Source organism: Grammomys surdaster, unplaced genomic scaffold (genome assembly GCF_004785775.1).
Source record: "Grammomys surdaster isolate TR1022 unplaced genomic scaffold, NIH_TR_1.0 126176, whole genome shotgun sequence".
In the NCBI taxonomy this organism is placed as follows: Eukaryota; Metazoa; Chordata; class Mammalia; order Rodentia; family Muridae; genus Grammomys; species Grammomys surdaster.
In genome coordinates this window covers 2,622,899-2,650,336 of record NW_021620983.1, presented here as the reverse complement: position 1 = coordinate 2,650,336, position 27,438 = coordinate 2,622,899, and the positions used below count along the sequence as shown (strand labels likewise).

The following is a 27,438-nucleotide window of genomic DNA, read 5'->3' as shown; positions in this document are numbered from 1 at the left end:
TTACGTGTGTGCACATTTTCTCTGGTGTGCATGCAGAGGTCAAAGGACAATCTGCGGGAATCAGTTCTCTCCACCTGGCAGGTTCTGGGGATCAAACTCAAGTCATCAGGCTGGACAGTGAGTGCATTTACCTACTTAGCCCTCTCAAAGGCCCCACTTTATTTATTTATTTATTTATTTTTTGAGGCAGAGTTTCTCACTGATCTAGAGTTCTCGATTCAGTAGGCTAGGCTGGCTGGCTAGCAAAACCCAGAGATCTGCCTTGTCTCTGTACCAAGAAAGTCCTCTCCCTGTCACCTTCTTAAAGCTTTCCACAGGTGTTTCTGTCTCACCCTTCTCTGCCTGTGTGTTTGGAGCTAAAACCTCATGCTATAGCCCTGACTGGCCTGAGCTAGCCTCAAACTGAAGATAATTCCCCTGCTACAGCCTCAGAAGTATTGGGACATTAGATGTGAACCACTGGGACCTTCTTTGTATTTCTTTCCTTTATTTTAAAGTCGCTAAAGTACTCCAACCCTTCCACAATTTTCTGCTCTCTAGTGAGCTCACCTGGCCAGAAGGAAGGGCAGGGCTCACACACAGATGCTGGTGGTACCTGTTGATAGAGCCTTTAGAAGTTCAATTTGGGAGTGGGGACTGGAGAAGCGGCTGAGCTTGGTTAAGAGCATTTGCTGCTTTTGCAAAGGATTCGATTTCAGTTCACAGTCTTACAGACAAACTTTTTTTTCTTTGTTTTTGTTTTCTCTGATTAGCCCTGGCTGTCCTGGAACTCACTCTGTACATGTTGTTATTTATTTTATTTTATTTTTTTTTCGAGACAGGGTTTCTCTGTATAGTCCTGGCTGTCCTGGAACTCACTCTGTAGACCAGGCTGGCCTCGAACTCAGAAATCCACCTGCCTCTGCCTCCCAAGTGCTGGGATTAAAGGCATGCGCCACCACCGCCTGGCACATGTTGTTATTGTTGTTGTTGTTTTGAAGTTCAATTTAGAAGTATTTCTCTAAATCCTGAAGAATCTTTATGATACCCACTTTGATTAAATAACCGCAGTTCTAGGACAGTAGCCTGAGTAGTTAGGGGTGCAGGGGTCACTCTAATGAGAATGTATTACATCATTGTATTGATAAGGTATTCTACTAGTGAGGAGTTAGCAATGACTCAGTTGTCAGCAATGGGAAACACACAGGAGTTCCAAAGACAGAGAGGACAGACCATCTCAGTAGTAAATGCTTACATCTGGATATCCCTGGAGACCATCTATGGTTATTTGGCCCTGATATACTAGTGACTTTATATTCTGCTTTCTAGTTTTTGCAACAAGTATGTTATATAACCAGAAATAACTTACGAACCTGGAGACTTTTACCCCAAAATGTTAGACATTTCTCTATGATGTCCCTATTTAAGGGTGATTTATCGACTTAGACATCAGCTGCCATCCTCGGAGATGATCACACACAAATCCTTTCCCTGTGTACTTGAACAGAGATTCTCAAGAGCTTGCTTTCGGGGTCTCATAGAATGACAGCCATCTTGGCAGCATTGGAGACAGGCTGCATTCTCTGTGGAAGAATTAGCCACATGTCAGAGGACTGTTGATCCTGCTGACAGATTCCTGTCACTGTTCTTGCAGCACTGAAGTGACGGCTCTCGTACCGGCGACCCTCAGAAAAGACAAGATGTCTCTGCAGATGAGGACAGCCAGGGAGGAACTTCAGGTGACTGAGAAGAGCAGCAATCTTCTCCAAAACATCAGCGTGACTGAAGGTTCGATGTAAGTAGGCCTGAGCTCACCAGAGCCACTCTGGGACCTGCCTCAGCAGGAGACCCATCATGAGACGTTGGTTCAGGGTCAGGGTGGACATTCTCCTCTCCAGTTCATCTAATTTTAGCTCATAAGTATCTACTGTGATATGGGCCACTTGTGAGGCTTGTGGTGTGAAGGAGGCATCAGCAGCAGAGCTGCCAAGATTCCAATTTCCACTTAGGAAATCGATTGCTTCTTGTAGATTCCTTCACGGCTCCCTTATCTACAGTTGCTAAAGACGTAGCCTTTTAGAATGCACAGTTACATTTTGTTAGTCACACAATCCTGTGATTATAAGCAACCACGGATCCAACGGGTAACTCTTGTTGCTACCAATTATGTTTGAGATGGTGTCTCACTGTGTAGCCCTGGCTGGTCTGGAACTCATTAAGCAGGCCTTAGATTCACAGAGATCTGCTTGCCTTTGCTTCCCAAGTGCTGGGATTAAAGACAGTTTACATACGCCTATAAATGCCAAGACCTTTTCCTGCGTGTGAATATTCATTACTCTTGCTGTGATAAAGCACCAGGACTGTGGCAGTTTACAGAAGAACTTTCATGGCCTCTCAGAGGGTGAGTCCATGATGGGGAGCAGAGGCAGCAGGTGGCACACACAGCAGCTGGAGCAGCAGCCGAGGGCTCTCACACCTCAAACCACAAACGTGAAGTGGAGATAGCAAACTGGAACCGGCAGGAGTTTTGAACTCTCAAAGTCCACCTCCAGTTACAAACTTCCTCCAACAAGGCCACACTCCTAAACCTTCCAAACAGCACCATCAAGGTTAGGGACCAAGCAGTCAAATGGCTGAGACTACAGGAGCATCTCATTCAAACCACCAGAGTAAGGTAGGTGTGATAAGTCCCTAGACCACTTCTGGGCTCAGGGTCCACAGATATGACCTACCACAGACATACATTGCAAAGTTGTTCTGATTCATTTAAAAATGTGTGTATGTATCACATAAATGCAGTTTAGTAAAATAACAACAGCCCAGTAGGAGATGGGCAGGGGCTCTAACACAGTTGTCACACAGGTGAGAACAGGACTAAGCTGAGAACGCACAAGCAAAGATTCTCTGCTTCACTTGCCTGGAGAAATTAACATCAAACCACCATTCCACCTTAAATATCAGATTAGCAGAGAACAGGAACTTTAAAAATAGACAATACTGGGGCTGGAGAGATGGCTCAGTGGTTAAGAGGACTGACTGCACTTCCAGAGGTCCTGAGTTCGAATCCTAGCAACCACATGGTGGCTCACAACCATCTGTAATGAGATCTGATGCCCTCTTCTTGTGTGTCTGAAGACAGCTACAGTGTATTCATATATAATAAATAAATATTTGAAAAAAAATTAAAAAAATAAAAATAGACAATTCTGGAAAAATGTTGTGGTTCAGTCACCATTTCTGTCAGGAGTATAAATCAATTCCACATCTTTGAAGCACAGGTTAGAAGCCAGGCATATTGGTGCATGCCTGTTATCCCAACATTTGGAAGTGGAGGCAGCAGGGTCAGGAGTTCAAGGCCAGTCTCAGCTACATAGTTCAAAGAGACTATATGTGGCTCTGTCTACAAAAGCCAAAGCAGTAGCAATAAATAAGCAAAGTGCAATCTGGGAAAGTTTAGCAAAGCAGGGTTCAGGAACTGCCTGTTGATGTGCTGGCTCTGACTCCCACACACAGCACACAGACAGGAGGATGGCCATTACAGCATTGCTTTGTATTATTATTTTCCTGGGGTGCTGTGGGGACTGTTCAGTTGGTAAAGTGCTGGTCGTGCAATCACAGGGATCCACATGAAAGAGTGCAGCAGTTCTTACTGTAACCCCAGTGTTGGGAGGCAGAGACTAGAGGAACCCAGGGGCTTGCCTAGCTAGCTAGTGCGGCCAAAACAGTGAGCTCCAGGCTCCGTGAAAGACGACTCAAGAAATAAAATGAAGAGCATTAGAAGAAGACCTCTATGCTGATCTCTGATCTCTGCACACACACATGTACACAACATGGATATGCACACACATGCACACACACACGTACAGAACATGGATACACACACATGCACACACTCATGCACACAACATGAATACACACACATGCACACACACATATGCACACACACTCATGCTCACATATGCACATGACATGGTTATGCACACACATGCACACACACATGCACACAACATGGATACACACACACATGCACACATACTCATGCACACATATGCACACAACATGGATATGCACACACTTGCACACACACATGCATACAACATGAATACACACACATGCACACACACATGCACACTCATGCACACATACACACACTACACACACAATGTGCGCGTGCACACATACAAACACACACACACACACAGAGAAATAAAAAATTATACAACCCCAACATAGAGTCATACATATGAAGAAATCCTAGTGTACTAGTATGAAATGGACTCCAAACAGGTTATTCTAAAGGAAGTTCAAAATGCAGAATAATGTATACAAATACCCTCATATTTATATAGACCTGTGGGAACCTGCATGCTTGTCACACACTCTGTGGAAGAATAGAGAATGCTGTGGGAGAACTCAATGTTTATAGATGTGGTTTAAATAGAGCTTCCCCACGGCCCTGTGTGTTTGAACACTTAGTCCCAGCTGATGGTATTTTGGAGGCCAGGGAACCTTCATGAGGCCTACCTGAGGAAGCCTGTTGCTGGACGGAGCCTTAGCCGGTTGGAGCTGGGCTCCTTTACTGCTGGTCTCTCTCTATTTGTTGACTGAGTGTGAACAGGCAGCCTTAAGCTCTCCCCAATACCTTCTCCACCACGGTGGACTGTCCCCCTCACTGTTCCTTCTCAGGGATTTATCCCAGCAATGAGAAAGGTAACCAGTATGTCTTAGTTTCTTTTCTTGTTGCTGCAATTAAAAAACAAAACAACATCAAAAGCCAACCATGAGAGAGAAGGTTGATCTTGCTCACAATTCAAGGCACAGTCCGTCTTGGTGGATAAATTAAGGCAGGGGAAGACTGATGCAGCTGGCCACATTGCATCCATACACAAGAAGCTTAGAGCAATGAACCCCTGCATCTGTCCAGCATCTTTTCTCTGTTTATATAATCCAACAGTAGGCGGGTCTTCTAGCCCATCGAAGGAATGGCAGCTCCCACAGTGGGCGGGTCTTCCAGCCCAGCCAAGGAATGGCGCCGCCCACAGTGGGCAGGCTTCCAGCCCAACCAAAGAATGGCGCCGCCCACAGTGGGCGGGTCTTCAAGCCCAATGAACTCAGTCAAGACAGTCCTCCAGAACATACCCAGAGGCCCACCTCCCAGGTTATTTTAGAGTGAGTGTCACACTAATAACATTGTCACATTGTCCCATCACAGACCTGGTCCTCTCTGCCCATCTACACTTTGGTAGATTGTTTTGAGATTCTAGCCTTTCTTGTTTGCTTAATGTTTACCTTTCCCACACTTTTATACATATAAACACAAATAGCAGCAATTTGAAATTTGGGACCTCACTGCTAAATAATTTATGGATTCACCCAACAAATATTTATACAGCCTTTCTATTTCTCTTCTGCAAAATGTACCGTACATGACATTGTTCACACAGGACGAAGTCAGTATGAGCGTAGCAGATATACCTGAGGCTGAGGTGTGTTCCGAAGATCTCCATTAGAATCGTGTAGGGCAGATGACCAGTCTAAACTCCTACTGTACAGTAATTACCTCTGTCTGCTTTGTCTGTGTTGTTTGCATTTGCTAAGGGAAATGATCGAAATGGACCACATCTCAGACAGACCAGATGAAAAAGACAAACCTTCTGAGGACCTACAGACTGATTTCCCTTACAAGACGGACACTGAAAAATGGGTAAGCTAAGGTGGGCCTGATGGTATATGCTTGTAATCCCAGCCCTTAGCGGATGGAGATGGGAGAGTGAGAAGTTCAAGGACAGCCTTGGGTACAATCGCACCAAACCCACAAACAGACGCAAAAGAAGGAAGAGTAGGAGAGACATCGATGTCACGGCAGGTAAAGGAATGACGTCGCCTTGTGTCTCAAAGCAGGAAGAGAATGCCCAAGGGTTTTCATAGGTCTAACACTAAAACAGAGAGGCAGGGGATGGTACTGCTTCCCACTGCTGTCCGCACGGAGGGGTCCTCCTAGCTTTCCTATACACCCCCCCCCCATATGTTATGTGCTGGTTTTGTCTGCGAGGATCAATTACAATTGGCATAGGCCACCTTAGAGCAAAGGTTATGCGTAAAATCATCCTCTGATTGCAGAAAGTCTTCCAACAGAATTCGTTCATTCTGCTTTGATTCCATCTATGTGAGAATCCATACCCTGCCTCCTCCTGGACTGCGCCTGCGCTGACTGCGGCTGCCTCATTGTGGTTTCTGTCTCCACCTCCCTGCACCTGTCCCATAGCTATACCTTCTCTGTCTCACGCTAAGGCCACTCCCCTTGGACTGAGGAGCTGTCCAAATAATCTACAATGACCCGATTTCAAGCTTTTATAACTCAATGACAAAGTCTACCTTAAAGACTCTTGTCCAAATAAGGAGACACATAGCATATTGGGACATGGACATACCTGCGCGGTGCCCCCCGGTTAATCCACTGTGTTGCGTGAGGGTCAATGAGTTACCATTGCAAAGGCTGAGAGCATTCCTGAGCCTCAGATAGACTTGAGGGTGCAGACTCTGTTTCTGAGGAATGCTGAGGTGTGAGCCTGTGGCCTTGGCTGGGGTTTACACAGGTCTTTTGGTGGCGAACTAATCTGTTTTGCCCGCCCCAAACTTTTCTCTTTCCGGTTTAAATTTGTTTGATTGAAGCCCAGGAGAGTTTTGCTTAAAACTTCTTCAAAGGTCAGAAAAACTGTTTTACAGTAGAGTTTCAGAGAGAGAGAGAAGGAGAGAGGGAGAGAGAGAGAGAGACAGACAGAGAGAGACAGAGATAGAGACAGAGACACGCAGAGAGAGACAGAAGTATTCTAAGGTAGGTTATTATTATTTTTAGCCATTTAGCATGTATAGGATTGAGATGCTAGAGAACTGAATATTTTTCTAAAACAAAACAAGAAAGAAAAAAGAGAGAGGTGGGGGAAGAGGAAAGAACGGCTTTCATGGACTAAATACAACAGAGTATGCTATTTCTCTCAAACCCCTTGCCATGAAAATAAGTAACAGGAGAACATAAAAGCCCAGAACAATGGTCGGCGATGTCCTTACCATGGTATTTTTTAAATAGCATTCATGTCAGTTAGCAGAAAGCATGGCATTTGCTTTATCTTTGTGCGTATAAATAAATGCACTTCACTAAGCCATTTAAAAGTAGGTCAAACAGCATGTAACAGTTTGTTCCTGTTGCCTTCAGAAAGCATCTCTAAAAATAAAGATTTTCTTCTACATTTCCAAAACACTGTCATCACATCTAGAGCAATTAGCAGTTTAACACATAAAGAAGCCTAATATCCTCCTTCCCTCTGTGTTCTGGTTTCTTCAGCTGTGCCTCAAATGGTTTTTAGAGCTATGTCATTTTTAGAGATTTGTGTATTTTATGTGTACGGGAGTTTTTCCTTCACATATATCTGTGTACCGTGCGTATCCCTGGTGCTCTCAGAGGCCAGAAGAGGACATCAGCTTCCCTGGGACTGGAGTCATGGGTGACCAAGCTGGGAACTGAACCTGGGTCCTAGAGCTGTATTTTTTTCTTTTTTAGAATTATTTATCTGATATATATATGAGTACACTGTTGCTGTCTTCAGACACACCAAAAGAGGGCATCGGATCCCGTTGCAGATGGTTGTGAGTCGCCATGTGGTTGCTGGGAATTGAACTCAGGACCTCTGGAAGAGTAGTCAGTGCTCTTAACCACTGAGCCATCTCCCCAGCACTCTCTCTCTCTCTCTCTCTCTCTCTCTCTCTCTCCATATATATGTGTGTGTGTGTGTGTATTATTTATATATAAATATATATTAAAACTAACAATGGAACAAGATCTATGTCATATATATATATATATATATATATATATATATATATGTAAACTAACACTGGGACAAAATCTATGTCATGCATTTAGTTTTCATAGCTCAACAGACTGTCCTAATAGGAAACACTTCTACCTGTTTTATAAGTTCAAGGCCCCCACTGTGTGTTTTGTTTCATTTGTTCTTGTTTTGCTGTGGTCTATATACCCCAGGCTGGCCTATAACACACTATGGAGCCTGGGCTGGCCCAAGACTCACTGTCTAAGCCTCACACTCACAGCAGTCTCCCACTCCAGTTTCCTGAGGGCCAGCATTACAGATACGCACCCTTGCCCGGCTAACACACAGAGTTTCTGAAGAGACCAGAACAGCCATGTCATTTGAGTCAAGTTTCGGAGTGTATGGTCGGGTACATTTCTACTGTTCACCCTGAAAACCACTCTTCTGTGGGAGGCTGATGCCTGCCCCAGCCTCTGACAAGCTGAACAGAGAGGGCTCGTCTCCCTCTCTCATCCATGTATGAGAAGGCACGGGCTCAGGCAGGCTGTCGGGTAGGGCTGGAGGAGCCGCCGCCTCTCTCGATGACTCATTTGTTTTACTCCTCTTCCGCCATCATCTTGTCCAGGATGGGTTGGAGCAGGAGTCCGAGCACGGCCAGAACCCGGCAAGCAAACCGGATGAGCAAGAAGTAACACTAGCTTGCAAGGGCCCCGAAGCGTCTCCACCTCCACTGTCACCGTCTTCGGAGGAGAGCACCCAGTAAGCTTGGACACACCCAGTGAAGAGAACGGATTGACGGGGGAGAGAATGAATCCTGGGAAGACATTCAGAGAAAGCCTGGAAGACTGACAAACTCTAGGCACAAGTTGAACCAAGCAGTATCCACGTGAACAGGGACTGGCTGACCCTACCTAGCAAGATAGTAGAGTCAGCCCGTCCTTGGCTGCGGATGCTGATAGGGTCAGAAGGCCCTCTGTGTGTCCTTGGATTTGGAGTTTAGACTTGATTTGTATGTCAACAGTCTCAGATAACTTCTTCTATATGAAAATTATTCCAATCATCATCAAAAGTCTGCCAGTAAGCCCTTGCATGTCACATGTTGGACGCCTCTCCTCCCCTGCCGCCATCCTTGCCCAATGTTCACTCTATAGAGGGAGATTTCAAATATAACTGTTTTTAGAACTGGGGCCTCAGTGGTAGAGTACTTGCTTAGCATGTGTGAAGCCCTGGGCTCAACCCTAGCCTCGAGAAAAATATATAAAGCTTTTTTTTTTTTTTTTAAAAAAAAAAAGTATGTGTGTGAATGTTTTGCCTGCATCATAAATGTCTGTGTACTGTGTGCGTGCTCAAGGGAGTTAGAAGAGGGCGTCAGATCCTCTAAACTTGGAGTTATGGATGGTTGTGGACCACTCTGTGGGTGCTGGGAATCAAACCTAGGGTCTATGCAAGAGCAAGAAGAGCTCGAAAGGAACTGAGCCGATTCTCCAGGCTGGGCATGTAGCTCTGTGGTTGAGTGTTTGCTTTGTGTGAGACCCTAGGTTTGCTTCTCGGTAACATAATACATATTTTGAAAAACTGTTTGCTTTATCTGGACTTTTAAAGACCTGTTTACATGGATAAACAAGTCGTCAATTGGTCCATTTTAGTAATACAAAATGCACAGGAAGGTCACTTAGAGCCATAGGAGGTGTTTTTACTTCCTACCTCCCAATGACTAGGGTTCTGCTTCCACAGCATCCCAGAGAGCTTGATCCTCAAGCTGAACTACTGGCATGCAAAGATGGGCCTCCAGATGAAAGAACTTGGAGCCGACCACTGTGACTGGCTGGAGAGAATCAACAACATTATACAAAAAATAAATAATACGGAAAACACGGTGAAGAGGTAAGCACTGGATGTTGGGACTGGGAGGGAAATAGTCGAACGCCTTCCTGCTTTAAAGCTCAAGACACCGTGCATGGTACAGCAAGCAGGCGGTACCACGAGGGCAAGAGCATAATCTCAGGGTTAGAAGTCGACATCCCAGACCTGTATTAGCTCTTTGTCTTTGTCTCGTCTCTGAGAGATTTCTCACATACTGGGTGTGCATAACTCTCTATTTATTTTTATTGTTGTTACTTATGAGTGTGTGTGTGCGTGCACGTACGTGTACGTGTGTGCATGTAAGCACAGATACCCAGGAGACCAGAAGCATCAGATCCCCTGGAGCTTGAGTTGAAGGCGGTTGTGAGCTGCCTTGTGGGTACTGAGGATCGAAGTCCTTCTGCCTTTAACTGCCGAGCCATCTCTCCTGAACTCTACTTATTTCCCTTGAAGTAGTGTTACACAGCCCAGGTTAGCTTCAAACTTTCTGCATTCTGAATGTAATTCCAAACTCCTAAGCCTCCCGCCTCTACCTTCTGGTTATGGAGTGTGCTACCACAGCCTGTTTTATGCTGGGATCTGAGCCCACGTCTTAATGAAAATCCAGCACTCGACTGAGCTACACCTCCATTACAAAGTCCGAGCTTGAATCCTGATGACCCTTTTTTTTGGGGGGGGGGAATGAATTAATTACTTTTTAAAGGCTTTGCCTTTCCTCATATATAAAAGGTTATTAATTATAGCCTCCTCACTGACATATTGTGAGGTTCACACTGTGAGTCACAGTCAATGATTAACAAACAGAAGCTCTTATTAGAAATACATGTCTGACCTCCCACCTCCTTGCTAACACAAAGGAGCTACACTCCTAGCTGTTTCCTCTTTACCAATCTCAAAGCGTCTGCTCACCCGTATCCACGTCGGACCTTTTCATCCTCCAAAGCATTAAAAGGGATCCAGATCCCATACGCTATAAATTTCCTTTCTAAATTAAAGTATAACTCTATTGCAGGACAGTTATGTTCTTTCATGTAAGGTCCTGTGGGTTTTACATAGTTATGGAGCCAACACAGTGAGGACCAAAATACCTCCATCGGTCACAGAATCCGTTAGTCTCTGTTCTTCTTGTGTGTGTGCTTTAAAGCTCTGTCTCATGTAGCTTAAGCTAGCGTGGTACTCCTGATCCTCCTGCCTCTACCGCAGAGCGCTGGGATTATAGGTGTATACCACTGTGCCCGACTTGCTAGTGAAGTGAAGGTCCTTGATAGAGTTCAGATAAAATCCCAGATACTCAGCCTTTGGATTTTGAAATCCAAAGCCCAGGCTGTGGCCATAACTCAGTGCTTGCTTCTCCTGTACAAGCAAGTGCCTTGGTTCAAGCCCCAGTGCTGGAAAAACCAGTCCTCTCTCTCAGTCTGTGCCTTTTAACAGGAGTAGAGGCTTAGTCTAGCCGAGACTCGATTCTCTTTACTGTGCCTTTCTGTGTAGAACAGCACTCCAGTTTTGAAAGAGTGGAAATCTCTCCCATGTTGGATGATTTTTTTTCCCTCAGTCCACAAGACTTAGTCCATCTCTTTGTCTGCTTGTAGCTTGCTAACTGAGGTTATATCCCTGGAAAACCAGTCTAAACATTTGGAGGACCTTGATCAGGAAGCAGACATTGAGGTAAGCTGAGTTCGGACTCTTCCTGATGCCTGTACCATAGCCAGAGGAAGATTCATCTCGATCACAGGAGGGCACTGGCCAGACAGTGCCAAGAGCCTTCCTCCAGGGGACACCACCTCCCTTGTTCTATGCCCAGAAAGCTGGACTCTACTGAGCTTCCTAGACAGTGGGTGAGGCCTCCCCGTAGTCTTCTTTCTGTCATGATGCTGTCATGAAGTAAGGAGCCTTAAGGAGAACTGCCTGACTGAATCCCAGAATCCCAGCCCCACTAACCCAGAGAAAACATCTCGGGAATGGGAATTAGTTAACTGTGTCCTTAGAAGGCAAGATGCTGACTGTGTGGCCTTTGATGATCTCCTGATGTGTTCTTGTGATATTTCCAAACCACCAAAGAGTACAATTTCTTTATTTCCTTGTGTTCTCAGAGATTCCCTTCAAAGAAAGCTTTTTAAAATTTTTGTTTGTTTGACGTTTATTTTTAAATGTTTATTGTATTTATGTTGTTTATTGTATGTTTTGTATGTGTGTACATGCATGTATACATGTATGCATGTGTGTATGTGAACATGCATGTATATGTGTATATGCACATATGTGTGTATATGTGTATGCATTGTGTTTGTGTGCATATGCATGTGTGCATATATATATGCATGTGTGTTCGTGTGTATGATATGTATGTGTGTATATGTATGCATATGTATGGGTATGTACACGTATGTGTGCATGCATGTATGTATGGATATGTTATGTGTGTGCATGTATGTATGCATGTATGTATATAGGCACGAATTTCAGAGACAGCTTCCCAGAATTGGTTCTGTCCTTCTACCATGTGGAGTCCAGGGATGTAAGTCAGGTTGGTGGCGAATGCTATTTATTACCTGCTGAGCCATCTCTCTGGCCTATTTGAGTTGTTTCATTTTGCTTTGAGATGAGCGTCTTCTCTTAATCATGGGTTGGTCTGGAACTCACTTTGTAGCCTAGGCTAGCCTTGAACTCTCAGCAACCCAGCTGCTTCAGTCTCCCCAGCACTGTGTTTACTGGTGTGAGCCACCCCACTCAGGAAGACATGAGGTAACAGGAAAAGGAGAAATTGTTATGCACATGTATGAAAGCATGCTGGAGCTGTGCGAAGTTGTGTACATGCTAAAAGCCAAACATGCCAAATGCCACACATGAGCTTGAGAACCAGAAGCAGGTCACATGCCCACAAGTTGATAGATGGATAAGGCCATGTATTGAGTGCACAAGGGACTCCTGACATAAAAAGGAACACATTTCTGATCATCCCAGCAGTGTGACTGATCTCGGGCACTGTAGGCTATTTGAAGATGTCAGCTCAGACGGATGCAGATGTCACATTCCGTCTGTGTGACGCGGAAAAAGGCAAAACCTGAGGACAGAAGATAGGCTGGCAGTTGCTGGAGTTAAAGGGGGAAGGGAGGAAACAGAAAATGACACAGAAAGTCTACAGTTCCGGCACCTGGGAGGTGAAGGCAGAAGATCAGGGTGAAAGCTCAGCGGCCGGATGGCACAGCTCCTTATTAAACCACAAGATTCAGGGGCTGGTGATGAATTAACATGGTTCAAAAGGAGGGTGAATACATACACCCAGGTGTGACCACATGCTGCTGAAGGGTGCTGGCTGCTCAGGATGATCAGTACTCCTGGTACTCGCCCACTTGTCGGGTGTGGTCAGTCATACCTTTAAAAAAAGGTTTGTGTGTCTAGGCATGATGGTGCAGGACTTTAATCCCAAGACTTGGGAGGCAGAGGCAGGGGGATCTCTAAGTTCAAGGCCAGCCTGGTCTACAAAGAAAGTTCCAGAACAGCCAGATCTAAACAGAAAAACCTTGTCTCAAAAAAAAAAATTGTGTGTGCATGTGTGTGCATGCCTGCTTGTCTGGATGTGTGTCCCTTGCATACAGTGCTCACAGAGGTCTAATGATGGCACCAGATTCCCTGGAGCAGAAGGAATAGGAGGCAGTTATGACTCACCATGTAGGTGATGAGAATCACAGCCAGACCCTCTATATGAGTGGCCAGTGTTTTAACCTCTCCAGCCCCACCAATTAACTGCATCTTGCTGACATGATTCAGTGATGGTTTTATACATCAGCACATTGTCAGGGGAGGGGAACTATGAAATCTGAAGTTTGTTGGACATCTTATGTTTCCTAAAAACTGTTTTACTTCCTTTTCGTAGACCATTCCTTCTAACTATCCTTATATTATGTGTCCGCTATCCTTATGTTATAGGAGAAGATCACAGAAATTAGAAGGCAATTAAAGGAAGTGAACATCAAGTTGACCCAGGTAATGAGACGTCAAGGAGGGAAAACAACCCTCGTAAGCATAAGATTTAAAATTCATAGACGTCAGGACCTGGGGGTTAGGGGGAAGGGCTCAATGTCACTACACTCAGTTCAGAAGAAAAACTCTGTGACTCCAAGATGAAGTGGCCCAGCAGTAAAGCTTTGTCTAAACATGTTTGAGGAGTCTAAGTCCAATCTGTAGCTATACACACACATATACACACACAAACACACACATACACACACACAAACATACACACACACAAACACACACAAACACACACACATAAACACACACATACACACACACACACACGAACACACACATGAACATACACACATGAACACACACGCACACTCACACACACTAGTGTGTTAATAAAAAGAGCCAGTCTCAGGCCAGCAAGGGGACTCAGTGAGTAAAGGGGCTTGCTACCAAAGCTGACAACCTGAGTTTGACCACCAGAACCCACACGATGGAAGAAGAGAACAGATTTCTACGTACTCTCTCTCACATGTGACCCCAGCACATTTCACAACATGAGTGCTGCCTGCTTCAAATAATCAGAGTTAAAAATAATCAGTAATAATCAATAATCAGTGATAAAAAGTGAAAAAGATAAGTAAAAATCCACGTTTGCTCTTCTTTCCCTATTTGTATTAACATCACACAACATATCAATCACATAATACATGTGTGTGTTTCTCCTTCCAACAAAAGTAACACATATTTTAAAATTAAAACAATATGAAAGTAAGTCACATACAAATGAAAAATAGCCTGGTGTGGTCACACACGCCTTTAATCCCAGCACTCAGGAGTCAGAGGCAGGGAATCTTTGTGAGTCCTAGGCTAGCCTAATCTATATGGTGAGTTCCAGGACAGCTAGGGCTATGTAAAGAGACCCTGTCTCAAACAAACAAACAAGCAAACAAAAACAACACACACTCAAAAAAGAGAAGAACCTGGAACCTCAAAGACAAGCACAATGAACATTTTTATGTATTTGTCTTTGTCTAAATGAGCGGTTCTCAGCCTTCCTAATTCTGTGACCCTCTCATACAGTACTCATGTTGTGGTGACCCCCAACCATAAAATTATTTCATTGCTACCTCATAACTGTAATTTTGCTACTGTTGTGAGTTGTAATGTAAATATCTGCTATTCAGGATATCTGATATGTGACCCCTGTGAAAGGTTCATTTAATCACCAACAGGGTCATGACAGGCCAATCCCCAAAGGGGTCAAGACCCACAGGGTGAGAACCACAGTTATAAATTCTATTTGCACATTTTAACATACTGAGTGATGTCATCAGACTCACCTTGTCTTAAACCCACTTTTTGAAAAAAATATTTTTATTGGATATTTTATTTATTTATATTTCAGATGCCATCCCCTTTCCCCACTTCCTCTCCCTAGAAACCCTTATCCCATCCCCCCTCCCTTTTGCTTTTATACCATTTTAATTACATGCATGTATTAAGGTCATTTCTAGGTTGAGGGTCTAGCAATACAATAGATGCAATTAGTCAAGGAACAAGCAAGACAATAAACACAAATAGTCAAAGAACAAGCAAGGCATTAAACACAATTACGTAAACACTCCCATGATCACTGTTTTTAAGGGCTTATCAGGATGACCAAAGTATCTGAGCCTAGTTCCATGTCCTAACCCAAAGTCATTTTCATGTCTGAAGTCTACTTCTTTGTTCTAGCCTAAGATTTAGATTCCTACCTGAAATTACTTCTTTGTTCTACCCTAATGTCCGATTCCTGCCTGAAGCCTACTTCCTTGTCCTTGGGCAATGTCAGATTCCTGCTAAGCATCCCATTTCCTTGTCCTTGTCCCATGTCAGATTCTTGCCAAGCAGCCCCCAAAGGCTCTCTGTCTCTCCCCCACCCTTTTTTTTTTTCATTAACCAGACTGAGCCTGTCTTAGGTCATTCTGACAATAATGCCTTCCTTACCTGTCATGGAATATGTATTATCCAAAGCAATGCAATTCTGTCTTAGATTGGTAAGGCTCTTTGCAGAATGTTACCCATCCTTGGCTTGCCAGCCTGTTAATTTAAAAACTCTGTCTGGGGGGGTCCATTTTCAGGTTCAAGCCATGTTTTTTGGCTGCCAACATGTTGATATTGTTAAAGAAAAGCTTTAACACAATGGGCAGGAAAAAAAGTATTCCCAGGACAAAAAAGGCTAGCATGATCAAGCTATATATGCCATTCTTAAAGCTTGACCAAAATAGAAATACTGACCTCAGGCCTTGGGTAATTGTATCTGCAGTATCTACTGTATCAGTGCTCAGTAGAGCAGCATTCTTGAAATTCATAAGCTCACTATGTAAAATTAAAACATCAAGAGAGGTGTTAGGATTATGCCAAATACACTGAAAGTGTCTTTAAATTTCTTCCTAATTATAATGACTACCACTGTAAATTTTAGAACTAACATGAATCCAATGGTATTTGGCATGACATTTGAGATGGCTACTTACCCTTAACTTCTGAACCTCCTTCCGATAATTTGAATATGATAAAGAGCACCAATCCATTCTTCCAAATGCCTATCTAAATCCTCTTGTATACTCAACACATTAGTAACATTTTTTTGCTAAATGATTAACAAAAGTACCTGTCTTAACTTTTTGTGTCACAGCAATTGCAGAAGCAGTGGTGCTAGAAATTAATGTAATTAAAGCTGTTATATCAGCAATAATCAAGCCCACTACCCTCTTGCTTCTTTTTAAAGCCTGACTCATTTCTTCCAGTACTTGCAAGCTATTTTTAGAATACCAAGGTTCTGTGATACTCAGGGCACTAAAACAAAAGCTGGTTGATTGACCTCCATAACTGACATGCTGGATTTCAAAACACAAACACAGGTATACAATCTATCTATCTATATCTATATATATTGAATATATATTGTATATATATTGTATATTGAAGGTATACAATCAATGCAACTTACATTAAATACTATAGAAGAAACAAAAGTATTTTTAACTTGACAATTAAAAGAGCCTTAACACATGTGCTAACACCTGTTTGAAATCCAGATCCTGCCCCAACTTTATCTCTTGCTAACATAACATCATAGGGAACTGCAGCTAATTTCCATAATGTCTCTGAAAATGTCTAGAACCAGACTTCCAAATGAAGATTGTTATTTACAATATTGGATTGATTTCCAGACCAGTCCATGATTGAATCTGAATAACTGGCCACATTTAATAACAATTCAAGAGGCATTATAGCTCCTCTTTTCAATTCTCTCTCCACAAGGTCTAAAATCTTGAGGCAAGGCAGCTTGTCCCATCAGGGGTATAGGTAAGTAATGGTGGGTCGGGAACATATGTCCAATACAGCTTCCCAGTCACCATTGTCACCATTGTCAGGGCACTCAGCAAGCTCACAGGTCAGCATCATTCTTTGTCCTGGCATCAGGATGTCTCACCCATTGCTCTGGCAGCCACCATGCTCCTTCAGCATCCTGCAGAAGAAACACAAACATGCCCTCTTCCCCATATTAAATACCTGATCAAGATCATGCCTTATGCCAGTAAGTAGATCCTCCCTTTCACCTATGCATAAGTATGCCTAGTTGTAGAGTGCCATAGACATTAGCAGAAAGTTCCTTGGCATCCATTTAAAAAAAATTAAAATAAAAAATAAAAAGAACATGATTTAAATAAATTTGTGGTATACAGGGATATATCTCCCTCTTTTTTATTTTATGAAGATATTGTTTTAAAATTTCATGGGCTTGTTACATAGTCTCTTATCCTTGACAATTTTAATGTCCTTGACATTACCCTGTAATATGGGTAATGTTAAATTGCTGCTAAAAAGTCTCAAATGTTTGACTGCCATACCCAGTTCCTTTATCTGTTTGGTTTTTTTTTTTTTAAATTGGGTACTTTATTTATCTACATTTCTGATGTTATCCCCTTTCCCCATTCCCCCCCCCCAGAAACCCCTTAACCCATCCTCCCTCCTCCTATTTCTATGAGGTGTGCCCCCCCATCCACCCACTCCTACCTCCCTGCCCTCGAATTCCCCCTCATTGGGGCATCCAGCCTTCAAGGGACCAAGGCCCTCCTCTCCCACTGATGCCTGACAAGTCCATCCTCCTCTACAAATACAGCTGGAGACATGGGTCCCTCCATGTGTGTTCCCAGGCTAGCTGTTAAACCCGCTCTTAACAGGTCAGTTTTCTTGGGAATTTTCTGTACCAGTGAGATGTCATCATCCTCTTGTCACCACCTCACAGCTCGAGATTGACATCTGAATTTATCAGCTGTGTTTATTTGGGCAGTTGGGATTTGGCACATGAGTGTTTACCATGAGAAAGTAAGCCTCAAAAACTCAGTCTTGGGACTAGGAGTGTGGACCAGCGACAGGCAAATAATAGGGCCTGGGTAGACCAACTGCTCATAACAGGTCTGGTGAGACACACAGTGCTTTGGAGGTAAAGGCTGGGAGGATATGAATTCAAGTTCATCCTTGGCTGCCCAGCAGACTCAGGGTCAGCCTGGAATATCCGAGACCCCATCTTTTAAAAAAAATTAAGGAATGATAAATATATATATATGTGTGTGTGTGTGTGTGTGTGTGCGTGTGCGTGTGCGTGTGTGTATTCATATATATAATAAATGAATAAATCTTTAAAAAAAAAAAAGGCTGTAGAAATGACTCAGAGGTTAAGAGCACTGTCTGCTCTTCCAGAGGTCCTGAGTTCAATTCCCAGCAACCACATGGTGGTTCATAACCATCTATAATGAGATCTGGTGCCCTCTTCTGGCCTGCAGACATATATGCAGGCAGAATGCTGTATACATAATAAGTGAATAAATCTTTAAAAAATAAAAAATTTTAAAAATTAAGAAAAAGAAGAAAGAGTGAAAAGCCTCTGCCTGCTCCTGTTAGTGCTTAAGAATCAAGACAAGATGAGGAATTCTCTCTCAGAATACCTGATGGAGACACGGGAAGCAAATGGAAGAGTTCCTCTCTCAGTGAGCCACTCCGCTGAGCCAGAGCCCATATATTCAATCTGATATGATGAGATCTTACACTTATACCTTAGAAATGTTTACCTGTTTAAGAGAGATACTTCCCTATTTTCACAGAAACTTACTTTTTTCACCAGCTTCTCTCTTAGTGGAAGATTTTTGTTTTTAATAATATTTATGTGGATGTTTTTACCAGCATGTATGTCCATGTACCACACAAATGTAGTACCCATGAAAGCCAGAAGAGGGCGATGGATTCCCTGGAACTGGAGTTACAGAGGTTGTGAGCCACCACTATGGGGTTACTGAGAACTGAACTCGTGGTCCTCTGCGAGAACTGCCAGTGCCCTTAACTGTTAAGCCATCTCTTCAGCACTAGAAGATTTTTAAGGGACATAAAAGGAGTAACAAACAGAAAAGAATGGCTTACAGCAAGGGGCTGCTGTATATACTTATACTTTTACCTTATTTATATGTGTATGTGTGTGCTGTGCATGAGGCCTGAGGTTGATACCAGGCATTTTTCTCTCAGTCACGCTCCACTTTATTTATTTATTTATTTATTTATTGAGGCAAGGTCTCTCACAGATACAATGTGCTCTAATTCTGTGGTCTCCCTTGGATACAATGTGCTCTAATTATGGCGTCTCTCACTGATACATACAATGTGCTCTAGTTCTGGCTTGTCTAGCTAACCAGTTTGCTCTGCTACTCTCCTGTCTCTGCCTCTCAGGCAGTTCTCATTCCTGTAAATTTATTTATTTATTTATTTATTTATTTATTTATTTATGTTTGTTTACTTTTGAAATGGGGTTTCACTATGTAGTCCTTGAGCTGGCCTTGAACTCGAAGAGATTTGCCTGCCTCTGCCTCTTGTGCGCTGGGATTAAAGGCAAGCACCACTATGCTGTGGGAAACAGCATGTAAAGGACTGAAAGTATCCCTCATTGCTGCCGGTTATTTTTCTTGCAATACGAGGTTCATAAGCAGTTTGCCTCCTGTTGGCTCACCACTGTTCGTGGAGCATAGGGCCCTGTGCATGCTGGGTAAGCACTCCACCACTCGGCGGCATCCACAGACCCAGAAATCAACTGTCGAAGGAGCTATTTCACCAGTACACGTTTGTCCCACTCAGCACAGCCACTTTGTACATGGTACAAAAGTGAGAGATCTTATTGTCATCCAGAACGACAACCTTGTCAGTTTACTCAGACCTGTGGATATCTTTTTAGGTCGACACTTGCAAAGAAGCCTGTGAATTGAAGGAGAAGCTCATTGACCGGATAGAGGTGAGGTGTTCCAAGTTCACCTATCCAAACAGTTTAGCTGGTTTCCCAAGAAGCGAAACTACACCTCATTGTGTTCTCTGGTTAGTTGGATGTCTGCTTTTCCTCCTCTTGGGCTTCTGCTTTGGACCAAAAGAACACCTGACGGTTTCCGGAGTGTCTGATCCATAACTCATCTGAAACCTGATCCGTGTTACACGCTCTGCACTCTGCAAGGCTCAATGCAGGCGGCAGCTCTTCGTCTGACCTCTCTCCCGTCTCTCTTATCCAGACTCAGACCTCTCTTGTCTCTTCTCTAGAGAAATGAGTTCGCCTTTGAGTTTGTTCCCCCAGAGGAGGAAAAATGTGGGTGTGTGGCAGAAACAATGAACCAACCCCCCCCCCAACCAGTGGTGCTGGCTCACCACCTACCCCACTAAACAGAGCTGCTAGCTCACCAATTTCACTGGGGACATGGTCCTCATCCGCACTCATTAACGTGGCTGTCACTCTAATGTTCGTGGACGCTTAGCCGTGCACATATACCTGTAACTGCACACCACTATATATGTGCACCACTGTATCTGAGAACAGTGCTGGTGGGCATCACCACATACGTATGCGTGGAGTAGATAATCAAACCGAATAGACAGATCTAGGAGAAGGGTACCATTCCAGTAAGGAAAGGTCAGCATGTGGGCTCCCTCTTTTCCCCAGCTGTGTGTAAGTCACTAGATATGCACCTGCTGATGGCCACCTGAGGTGTCACCGAGGGAAAACATCCTCTGTCACCCACAGTGAGAATGAGAGACATCAAGAATTGTTTTGTTTTTTAATTAAGGAAAGGTAGTTGATTGCTCTTTGAATTTCCTCCCTAGAGCTTCCATAAGGAAATGAATGTCTTGAACTCTAAGCTGGAGATGTACTACACACAGGGGTCGGACGCAGACTCCCATGGCTCTGAAGACGTGGACGCGGAGGAGCAAGAAGAGCCCCTGCTCCCCGAAGCTCCTCCAAGCCTGTCAGCGTTACCCTCTCCTCCCTGCAGCGCAGTGTGGTGAGTTAGAAAATGGGGCTTGCATGGGCTTGACAAACTTATCAGATGCGCTCAGGAGAAGTAGCACACACCTTTAATGGCTGTACTCCAGGGGCAGAGGCAGGTAGATCTGAGTTCAAGGCCAGACTGGTCTACATAGTGAGATGGTGTGTGTGTGTGTGTGTGTGTGTGTGTATGTGTGTATGTGTGTAGCTTCTCAACATAGGATCTATTTTAAGACTGACTGTTGACTAAAATGTTATTTTCTTTTGTGAATGTTGTCTGTTGATTGAAGTCGTAGGATTTTTTTCTTGTTTTACATATTGTATTAAGAAGTATATAAGCATAGGTAGCTTTCTTATTACCTTAGATAAATCTTCCTATATGTCACATGGGCGTGTGACATATATTTTACCTATGTACAATATCTTTCTAAACCACTTTAAGATGTGTGCAATGTAAAGGACCGAACTCAGGATCTCACACATGGCCGGCAAGTGTTCTATCACTGAGCAGAGACTCCAGTTCTTATCCGTCTACACCCTTTCTTAAAATTTAAAAATGTTTTACATTTATTTTATGTGTAGGGGTGTTTGATTGCATTGATGTATTTATACTGTATGCATGTCTGATACCTAGGGAGGTTAGAATGGGTGTTGGATCCCCTACCATTGGAGTTACAGGTGGTTGCCAGCCATCACATGTGTGGTGGTTTGCGTAGGTATGGCCCTCACAGACTCATGTGTTTGAATGCTTAGCACATAGGGAGTGGCACTACTAGGAGGTGTGGCCTTGTTGGAGTGGGTGTGGCCTTGTTAGAGTGGGTGTGGCCTTGTTGGAGGAAGTGTGTGACTGTGGAAGCCAGCTTTGAGGTCTTCTATGCTCAAGCTACCCCAGTGTGGCAGTCTCTCTGCTGCCTGTGGATCACAATGTCAAACTCTCAGCTCATTCTCCAGCACCATGTCTGCATGCACGCTGCCGTGTTTCATACCATGATGACTAATGGGTTAAACCTGTGAAATTATAGGCCCGCCCCAGCAAAATGTCTTTCTTTAGAAGAGTTGCTGTGATCACGGTGTCTCGTCACAGCAATAAAACCCTAACTAGGACAACACGGATGCTGGGAACTAAACCTAGTTCGCTGAGCCTTCTCTCCATCTGCACGTTATTGATCAGAATCTAAAGGCTTTGGTCATCACCCCCATCAAAGGGAACAACTTATCACACAGATTTGACAACTTGTGTTTACTAGACAAGATCACTCCCCCTCATCCTCCTTCTTTAAAAGAATGAAACCTGCCCCATGCGATGGTAGCACAAGCCTTGAATTCCAGCACTCGAGAGGATCTCTGTAAATAAGTTTGAGGCCAGTCTGGTCTACAGAGTGAGTTCTAGGACAGCCAGGGCTACATAGAGAACCTCTGTCTCAAAAAAAAAAAACCCAAATATATAAACAAGGAAACAAGCAAGCAAACAAACAAATAATAAAATGAAATCACTTTACTGTTAAGAACTCACAACTAAAACTTTGACACAGCCAGATGAAGGTAGCCATTCGGACACACACATTCCCAAACCCTTGCATTTCGGTGAGCTCCCGTGCAGTCAGGTACTCTGAGGCTATGCGGCGTTCAGAGGCTGTGTGGCTTAGGGTTTACACCTCACTATCGATTATATTTCTATTCACTTACTAACCACAAGGAAGAAAACAACCATGACAGAATTGAAACTAGAAAAACAATTAACTTTATGCTCTCTTTCATCACTCACGTCCTTGACTGCGTCCAGTCCTTCCTTATCTCCCAATATTACCCTTTCTAAATGCTATACAGTACCCACGCTTATAGATGACTACATATAAGCATGTATACATTACAGGCAGGGATCTGTATATGACAGAACATTTTTTCTTTCTTTTTGAAACTGCATGACCCTGCTTAACCCTATGTATTTTCAGTTCATCTACTTTTCCTGCAAATTTCATTTTTCTTTTTCATTTAACTTCCATAGTGTCTATGAGCCACATTTTCATTACCCATTTATCTGTTGATGGACATCTAGGTCAGTTTGGTTCTATTCCTTGCCACTGTAGATAGAGTAGTAATAAAAAAATGGATATACCAGTATCCCTGTGGTGGGATATGGAGTTCTATTACAGGATATCTGATCACACTGTGAGCCCCGAGATTGTGTCATTTACTGGAAAAAAAAAAGCTGTTTTTAGTTGTGATGTGGCTCAGTCTTAGCATACATCTTTAATCCAAGAGTTTTCTGCCTGAATGTTGTGATCAGGATTAAATAAAGTCAACCATAGGTCAAGAGGCAGAGCAGGCAACCAGTTGGCAGGAAGTGAACATAGGATTATTAAGAAAAAAAAACATAGAGAGTGAGAGCAAGTCAGGAGGATGGATAGAGAGACACATAGGAAGTAGAAGAAGGGACATTGAGTTTGAAGGAGGTTTTATGGAGGAACAAACTGAAGGGGGATCCTGATGGGATGTCAGCTGAGGAGAAAGGTCAGCTGGGTACTTTCTCTGTCTCTCTGAGCCAACAGGCTTTCACCCCAGTCTCTGGCTCCTGAATCTTCATTGGTAAAATAAAAGGATTGAGATTTTGTTAGAAAACAACAGAGCTCTCTGGGTATGTGTCTGGGAACCTCTTCCTCATTAAGTATTGGAGAGGCATTGATGGAAACATTTGACTCTTCTCATCTGAGGCAGGCACATAGCTCAGGTTAGCTGCATCAGCCTGGGGCTCTGTGCTGTATTGTAGAAGTGTGTCACACCGTCCTAGGCTCGGTTTCTGAGTCCTTGGATCCCTTTATAGAGCTGACCTTTATAGAAGCAGTCCTTTCTCCAAGAAAAATCTCTGCCACTTCATTTCCAGCCACCAATCCAGAGAGAATCTTGAGCAGCCTCTTCTCTGGAGTACTGTTGTTTGGATCTGTCTTCTTGTTGCGGAGCTGTTACACAATGTGCCCCTGTAGCCTGCACATTATCTCCGCCATGGAGCCAACGTCACATTGTAGTTCAATTGTTTCAATTCTGTTGTTTCTTCTGAACAATGTATGAAGCTATGAAACTGGGATCTTGTCTCTATCATTTTGGGGCATACACCAGGCTCAAAAAAAAAGAGTCAGGTCAGTTAAAATAGTATAGTCATCTCCATAGAGTCAGTAGGTAGAAAATTGTCAGGAATCAGACCAGAGAGGAGGGAGATGGCTGATTGGGAAAAGTGCTAGCTTTCTTCTTCTTCTTCTTCTTCTTCTTCTTCTTCTTCTTCTTCTTCTTCTTCTTCTCCTCCTCCTCCTCCTCCTCCTCCTCCTCCTCCTCCTCCTCCTTCCCCTTCCCTTTCCCCTTCTCCTTCTCTCATCCTCATCCCCCTTTTTCTTCTCTTCTCTCTCTGTTCCTCTCCCTCTGTCCCTCTCTCCCTGGTCCCTCCCTCTCTCTCTCCCCCCCCCCCCTCTCTCTTTTGAGACAGTTCTTTTTTGTACCCATGAGTGTCCTGAACTTGCTTTGTAGACCAGGCTGGCCTCAAACTCACAGAGATTCGCCTGCTTTTGCCTCCCAAATGCTGAGATTAAAGGTGTGCACCACCATGCCCTGACCCCAAAAGTGCTTTCTACTGAATCATGATGACCTGAATTCGATCCTCAGGTCGAACTCACATAACAAACCAGTTTCAGTGGCATATTTCTGCAGTTTGGGCAATCCCACAGCAAGGTTGGTAGGTGAGGACAGGAGATGCCCCTGAAACTTATGATCACCTGGCCTGTAGTAATCAGCTTTGCAGAATGTGTGTAACAGTTTCCACCCTGCAGGAAGCTCCTTGAACAGGAAGGTAATCAACTCAAAATAGCTTCAGGAAGTCCCTGAAACTGATCAGACTCACTAGACCCCACCTAGCCAGAGTATCCAATAAAGACTGAGAGTCCCCTCCAATGGAAGGAAGTTGGGCTTCAAGGGAGACTCTGAGATGAGATCAGCTGTCTGGAAGAAGCAGAAACTAGCTGAGCTGCCTGGAAGAGGTTTAGTCCAGCTGAGGTACCTGGGAAGGACACTCTCCAGCCTGTTGAGCTGCCTGCAGGCTGTGGTATGCTCCAGGTCCCCAGCTTTGTGAGCTGTCACCTGTGCTGGGGTAGTCTTTGGTGATGCAGCTGTCTTTGAGTCACTTCTGATCCTGTAAGTGACCCCTCACCCACATTCCTGCGAGTAACCCCAGTAAAAGTTATGGTTCACCAAGTTGGACTTTGGTGGTATCTGTACTTTGGTCTGTTGTGGGTTCCCTCTCTAGGGGGTGTAGACTGTGTGTTACCTCTCCTCAGGAAATGTTTTTGTCACACAACACAGAAACAAGGGAGACCCTGCCTCAAGACAAGAGAAGGAGAGACCTAGCTCCAAAAGTTTTCTGACCTCCCCACCCCCACTCATACACACACACACACACACACACACACACACACACACACACACACGTAGCTAGCCCAAGTATGGAAAATACAGCTCTGGCAGGCCTTGCCCTTCTCCCCCATTCCCTCTGCCTTACTAAACTGTTAGGTTACATTCCTAAAGCTAGCCACCAAGGTCTGTTCCCTTATTTGGCTACTTCCTTCTCCTGAGGCTGACTACCAAGGTCCAGCTATCAAAGTATTGAAGTCCAGCAGTCAAAAGTCCCCTTCGGCTCACCTAAATAACATGCCTGATTTAAAATTAAACACCTCACCCTAACGTGGAGTTTCCCCTTGTACCTTTATAAACTTTCCTTTTTCTATGGGCCACCTCTGTCTTCTCTCTATTTAGAGGCAGTCCTTTGTCCCCTAGGACAAATACTCTCCCCCTCCCTTGTTCCCTTCCCCTCCCTTCTCCTCTCTCTTCTGTCTTTGTCTCTTCTCTGCTCTCTGACCCTCTGGGGCAAATAAACCTCCTTTATGCTGAGAATTTGGTCTTGGTTATCCTGAGCCAGTACTGTCTCACACACACACACACACACACACACACACACACACACACACACAGAGGTATGTATATATGTATATATGTATATATACATACATACATATATCTTTTTCAGAATTCTTAAAATTAAGGATTAGTATCTTTAACACATAAAGAACTTTTATAGTACCCAGAAAACAAAATACAACCCAGACTTTAAAATAAAATAGGCAAAGGACTTAGACATCTTGTCAGAGAATGTATGATATCTATATCTATATCTATGTATGTATGTATGTATGTATGTATGGTCAGCAACCTCATAAAGAGCTCCGCAATGGAATTGTTCATTAGAAGTTACTTTATACCCACTCTTGTGGGCAGTGCATAATATAAAGTGAATTTTATATGCCACTGCACATGTCTTCGTGTGCTTGGTGACTGTGCACCCTTTAAATACTACAGATATAATTTCATTCGCTTGAGAGAAAATTAATACATCTTTAAAGAGTTAATCATCATCAGTGATTCTGTAGTAGCTAACAAACAAATGCGGGTATATCTAGAAAGGGAACAAAAACGTAGAGCGAAAGGGACCAAACGAGCTTGTGGGAATGCGCATGCGCTGTTTCCACCTTTTACAGAACTGACTGCGGTCATAGGTGGGTGACTGTGGAGGGTGGAGCTGCGGGCATGGAGGGTCCACACCTTCAAAGAGGCTCTGTTCTGGGTCTTCTTTACTATAGGAAGCACGCACTGAAGCTGTTCGTCATGGTCTACGTGGTCACCATCACCGGACTGTCGTGCTATATACTGTTTGTGGACGCCACGTTTCTCTTCGAAAGGGTGCTGCCCAGCCTGCTGGGGCACCGCACCATGTGGGATCTTCGGGAGATGATGTCGCCTTTCTTGAATCTGGAAGCGGAAGATTTGTTACCGTACTAAAGATGCAAAGTTACCGATAGCACTCTTCCCCTCCAATAAAACATGTTCCTATAGTATAGCAGTTAGCTTATTTTTTCAAATGACACCATTGAGTATTCTATAAAGGGTATTGTTTGTTATTAAACACTATTTACTTGATCATAGAAAAAAATGAAAAGGATTTTGTCAGTTAAACACAGGATCTTGCTGCTATGTACGGGAGGCTAATCTCAAATTCGTGGGCCCTTGCAACAGTCTCCCAAGTGCTGGGGTTATGGGTGAGCTCACGCAATGACTGCTTTCATCACTTCCGGCCCCAGCCTTTCTCTTCCCACTCTGACACATCCAGACAGCCATGCACTAGCTCCCCACTCTCTACTGTCGCTGTTTTGAACTCTGGGGTCCTGGAGACGGAAGAATTCCTTTCTTCTGTGGACTGGGGCTCGAGGGCATCTCTCAAAGTGTTCATTTCTCCTCTGACAACCTTAGAAAACTGTCTTCCCTTAGCAATGACAACTACAGGTGGTCCCTTCAGACTGTGCTTCTGCCTTCCTGTAAGAGGCGGCACGTACAGGCACACTCATGAACACACTCATAAACACGTAC

The 27,438-nt window shown here is 43.8% G+C and overlaps 1 protein-coding gene across 1 annotated transcript; it reads left to right on the top strand.

Annotated features, from left to right (window-relative positions):
- The first annotated feature begins 1,670 nt into the window (after positions 1-1,670).
- Positions 1,671-26,853, top strand: Smco2 (single-pass membrane protein with coiled-coil domains 2). Its single transcript, XM_028757537.1, has 9 exons — positions 1,671-1,774; positions 5,578-5,683; positions 8,434-8,567; positions 9,543-9,692; positions 11,261-11,336; positions 13,599-13,655; positions 19,906-19,962; positions 20,817-20,995; positions 26,655-26,853. Exons 1-9 carry the CDS (start codon positions 1,680-1,682, stop codon positions 26,851-26,853), a joined length of 1,053 nt encoding a protein of 350 aa, XP_028613370.1. The 5' UTR covers positions 1,671-1,679.
- The last annotated feature ends 585 nt before the right edge of the window (positions 26,854-27,438 follow it).

What these genes read in the sequence shown, in the direction of transcription:
- Smco2 (XM_028757537.1), top strand. Translation starts at nt 1,680, where the DNA reads ATGTCTCTGCAGATGAGGACAGCCAGGGAGGAACTTCAGGTGACTGAG. An exon ending in TGAACATCAAGTTGACCCAG is followed by an intron (nt 13,656 to 19,905) that starts GTAATGAGACGT and finishes ATATCTTTTTAG; the next exon opens with GTCGACACTTGCAAAGAAGC. An exon ending in AGCTCATTGACCGGATAGAG is followed by an intron (nt 19,963 to 20,816) that starts GTGAGGTGTTCC and finishes TTTCCTCCCTAG; the next exon opens with AGCTTCCATAAGGAAATGAA.